We start from the raw sequence: 4,046 nt of genomic DNA, 5'->3' as shown, positions 1-4,046 counted from the left end.
CGGGGACCTAAAGGTGAACCTGGTGACATCCTCACTTTTCCAGGAATGAAGGGTGACAAAGGAGATTTGGGTTCTCCTGGAGCTCCAGGGCTTCCTGGTTTACCTGGCACCCCTGGACAGGATGGATTGCCAGGGCTTCCTGGCCCCAAAGGAGAACCTGTGAGTTGGTTTGATATTCTTGGTTTTGTCATGTCAAATTGTTAGTGATGTTTCCTAGGATAGGCCTGGTGCTGAGATGAACATGTAATCAATGCTTAAAAGAATGTGATTATATATAGTAATGGTACATTGTTATTGACTACATAGGGTTTCTTTACGGTTCTTTTCTCAGTGGTTTTATTAATTATTTCTGCTTAACCCACTGCTATATTGAGTAATATTTGCTATGACTAGGTAGGCAGGAGGTTAAGATGCTTATGGGTCGCTGTGAGGTTCCCCTTTTCTTATCCCACATAGCCTTGTCTGGTTTTTTTTAGACTGGACAACAAAAGACTAATTTGGTTTTTATATAAAGTAAGCCTAGAGATTAGTGTGAGTAGATGGCCGTGTGAAATGTGCCATGGAGCATACAGATTGAAGATAAATGAGTAGATTCTTATTTTGTACACAACACACAGCCCAGGATATTTAGGTAGAAAGTGCTGTTTTATTAAATGTTAGCTAGGCTGTAAACTTCTTGACTTCATGAACACAGAGATTTTTGCCAATTTTTATTCTTTGCTTTATCACCAGCACCTGGCACATAGTAGGAACTCAAAAATATTTGTTAAAAGAATGAATAAGTAGAGTGATCACACATACCACCCCATAATAACACACGCTTATGCAGTTTTTAAGAACTATTTATGGCTGTATCATTTCTCTAGTTGTACTTAGTAATACCAACCTACAGATAGCTGTTATATCTATGTTTCTGTATTAAATTTTTCCCTTTTCAGGGTGGAATTGCTTTTAAGGGTGAAAGAGGTCCCCCTGGGAACCCAGGTTTGCCAGGTCTCCCAGGAAATAGGGGGCCTATGGGCCCTCTTGGTTTTGGCCCTCCAGGCCCACCAGGTGAAAAAGGCATACAAGGTGTAGCAGGAAATCCAGGCCAGCCAGGAATACCAGGTGACTTTATTATGGTTGTTTTGTTTTTAGTTTGGTGCTTAAAAGCAGAAATGTATTTATTATCTTTTGGCCATTCTTGGCTTCTTTTTATGAGAGTTGTGTTTCTGTCGCCATTTATATTTGGGCCTTTTCAGAGCGTCTTAGCAGGGAAACATAAATGTGTGTGTGTGTGTGTGTGTGTGTGTGTGTGTGTGTTTTAAGAGGGGCTTCTCTTTAAATTTTTTGACTATATTTATTGTTACTGTTGTTGTTTTTAAGTGCATGATATATATAATGTACATGATATATATAATGCAAAGTTTAACAAATATAATGGAAACACACACATAACTAGCACACACGTCAAGAAACAACATTGCCAGCATCCTCGAAATCCCTATCCTCCTCTCTCTGTTCTTTCCTGATCATAACCCCCTTCCATTTCTCCAAAGGTAAACACTGTCCTGACTTTTGCATAATTTCCTTCCATATACAGTTTTATCACCTAGATATGTTTTCCTATCAAAGTACTTTAATTATGCTTCTTTTTGAGTGTTATATTAATGGAAGCATAGGGTAAGTATTCTTTATGTTAACTTTGTTTATGGATATAACATATTCATTTTCACTGCTGTACAGTATCCCACTGTGTGTGTGTGTGTATGTGTGTGTATCACCGTTGCTTTATGCATTCTATTGTTAATGGACAGTTGGGTTATTTATAGTTCAGGCCTATTATGAATAATGCTTCTATGTGCATTCTTTTATATATATTTCTGGTGTACATGTGCATACACTGCTCTGTGACAGAGATCAGCAAACTACAACTCTGGCCTTCCACATGTTATCATAAATGAAAATTTTATTTGAACACATCCACAGCCATTCACTATTGTTTATGCCTGCTTTTGCACTACTACTGCAGAGTTGTTGTTGCTACAGAGACCAGATGGCCCACAAAGCCTAAAGTATATGCTGTCTGGTCCTTTACAGAAAAAATTTGCCAATCCCTAGGCTAGGGTATATATTTAAGATTAGCATTCTTGAGGCATAGAATAAATACATCTTCAGCTTTACTAGATAATTCCAAACTACGTCCAAAGCAATTGTACCAATTTATACTCCCACCAGCAGTATTAGAGGTTTCTTGTTGCTCTGTATCCTCATAAGTATTTTGTATTGTTAGACTTTTTCATTTTTGCCAATCTGTTGAGTGTGATATATCTCATGGCAGTTTTATTTTATATTTCTCTGATTATATTAATGTTTACCAAATCTTTTCATATGTTTGTTGACCATTTGAATTTCTCTTTGTGAAATGTCTTTTCAAGTGTTTTGACCATTTTTTCTTTTGGATTGTTTCTTTTTCTTATTGATTTGGAGGAATATATATATGTGTGTGTGTGTGTGTGTGTGTGTATATATATATAATTTGTATTAGTTCTTTATTAGCTATTTATTTTGTAAAATCTTAATTCACTATGGCTTGCCATTTTCACTCTCTGTATGGTGTCTTCAATGAACAGAAATCACTTTGAATGTAGTCAAATATATCACCCTTTTCTCTCTCATGGTTAGTGCTTTTTATGTCATGTTTAAGAAATCCATCTTTGTCCTGAGCCTATTTCAAATTCTTATTTCAATTAATGAGAAGTAGTTGTACTTGGACTTTGCACACATAAAACCTTAACGTACCACTAGTTAACCAAAAATAAGTATTTTTCTTTTGACCTACATTTAGAAAATATTTTTATAGATGCCTAATATTTTTATAGATGCCATCTTCATGGAAACCCTTAATACTGTCATCTACTTTTATCTTTGAAATTTCATCCTTCTGTTTCGTATCTTCCTTGAAAATATATACAGGATTGTTTTTCTCATGGATTTTTGTTAGTTTGAATTTTTAGAAGATTGTAAGTACTTTCTTTTTTGTTTTAATTAGCGGAGATCTTTAGTCAAGTGAACACTTCCCATTCACTATTAATTCCCACTTGTTCTTAGGTCCTAAAGGTGATCCAGGTCAGACCATAACACAGCCAGGGAAGCCTGGCTTGCCTGGTAACCCAGGCAGAGATGGTGAAGTAGGTCTTCCAGGTATGTGGGGAATTTATTTGACCATGTCTTCAACACTTGTTGGTTTCTGTCTTTGGCTACTTCCAAAAAACTGCTGTTTCTCCGTAGGTGAACCTGGACTCCCAGGCCAGCCAGGCTTGCCAGGTATACCTGGTAGCAAAGGAGAACCAGGTATCCCTGGAATTGGGCTTCCTGGACCACCTGGTCCCAAAGGTATGTAGGACTGGGTAGCAGGCAAGGTAGGTTAGCTGGTTAGTATGATATTATTCTTTGATATAGCTCACAAAACAGATAAAGTATATTCGTGCAACTTTTTTCTATGTGCAATAAAGAACGTAAGGGAAAAGTCACAGCATGTATGTACTATAGTTTCATTGTCTTTATGTAAAACATTCCAGACAAGAAAATATCTAAATCCTAGATATGCAAAAATGATATACAAGCTTTAAATATCACAGTAATTATTGTCTTTTGTGTTCACCACTGTATTTTCAGGGCTCAGAAAAGTCCTGGCACATATTAAGCGCTCAATAGATATTTGTTAAATGAATGAATTGTATTAAACAGAAAACAGACTTATTGCACACTTATATCCAAGTAATGTTTTATCCTAAATCATATTCTCTTGATTTACTGAAATTTTTAGGGCTGTTGCTTCAGTTATGCTTTATTCGTCACAGAATTTCTTTTCTCATGAATGGAAAGAGTGTGCATTGGTCTGAGATCAGTACTTAAACATGTCCTTAATCATTTATGCTACATGACTTCAAAAGAGTCAGATTTGATTTTATGTGTATATATGTGTATAATATCTGCGATTTTTTTTACATCTTTGTTGGAGCATAATTGCTTTACAATGGTGTGTTAGTTTCTGCTTTATAAAA

The 4,046-nt window shown here is 36.0% G+C and overlaps 1 protein-coding gene across 1 annotated transcript in view; it reads left to right on the top strand.

Moving 5' to 3' along the window:
* Positions 1–4,046, top strand: part of COL4A5 (collagen type IV alpha 5 chain) — a 219,642-nt gene that overhangs the window by 145,038 nt on the left and 70,558 nt on the right. Inside the window, exons 23-26 of the mRNA XM_024748644.1 lie at positions 1–159; positions 939–1,107; positions 3,091–3,183; positions 3,271–3,375. The exon at positions 1–159 is cut by the window's left edge and continues 74 nt beyond it. Of these exons, the coding sequence (XP_024604412.1) occupies positions 1–159; positions 939–1,107; positions 3,091–3,183; positions 3,271–3,375 (526 nt within the window). The remainder of the gene's footprint in view (positions 160–938; positions 1,108–3,090; positions 3,184–3,270; positions 3,376–4,046) is intronic.

The sequence above is a fragment of the Neophocaena asiaeorientalis genome, unplaced genomic scaffold (assembly GCF_003031525.2).
Source record: "Neophocaena asiaeorientalis asiaeorientalis breed wild unplaced genomic scaffold, Neophocaena_asiaeorientalis_V1.1 scaffold41, whole genome shotgun sequence".
Lineage (NCBI taxonomy): Eukaryota > Metazoa > Chordata > Mammalia > Artiodactyla > Phocoenidae > Neophocaena > Neophocaena asiaeorientalis.
Note: the sequence above shows the minus strand (reverse complement) of the source record. Positions and strands in the feature narration are given on the sequence as shown.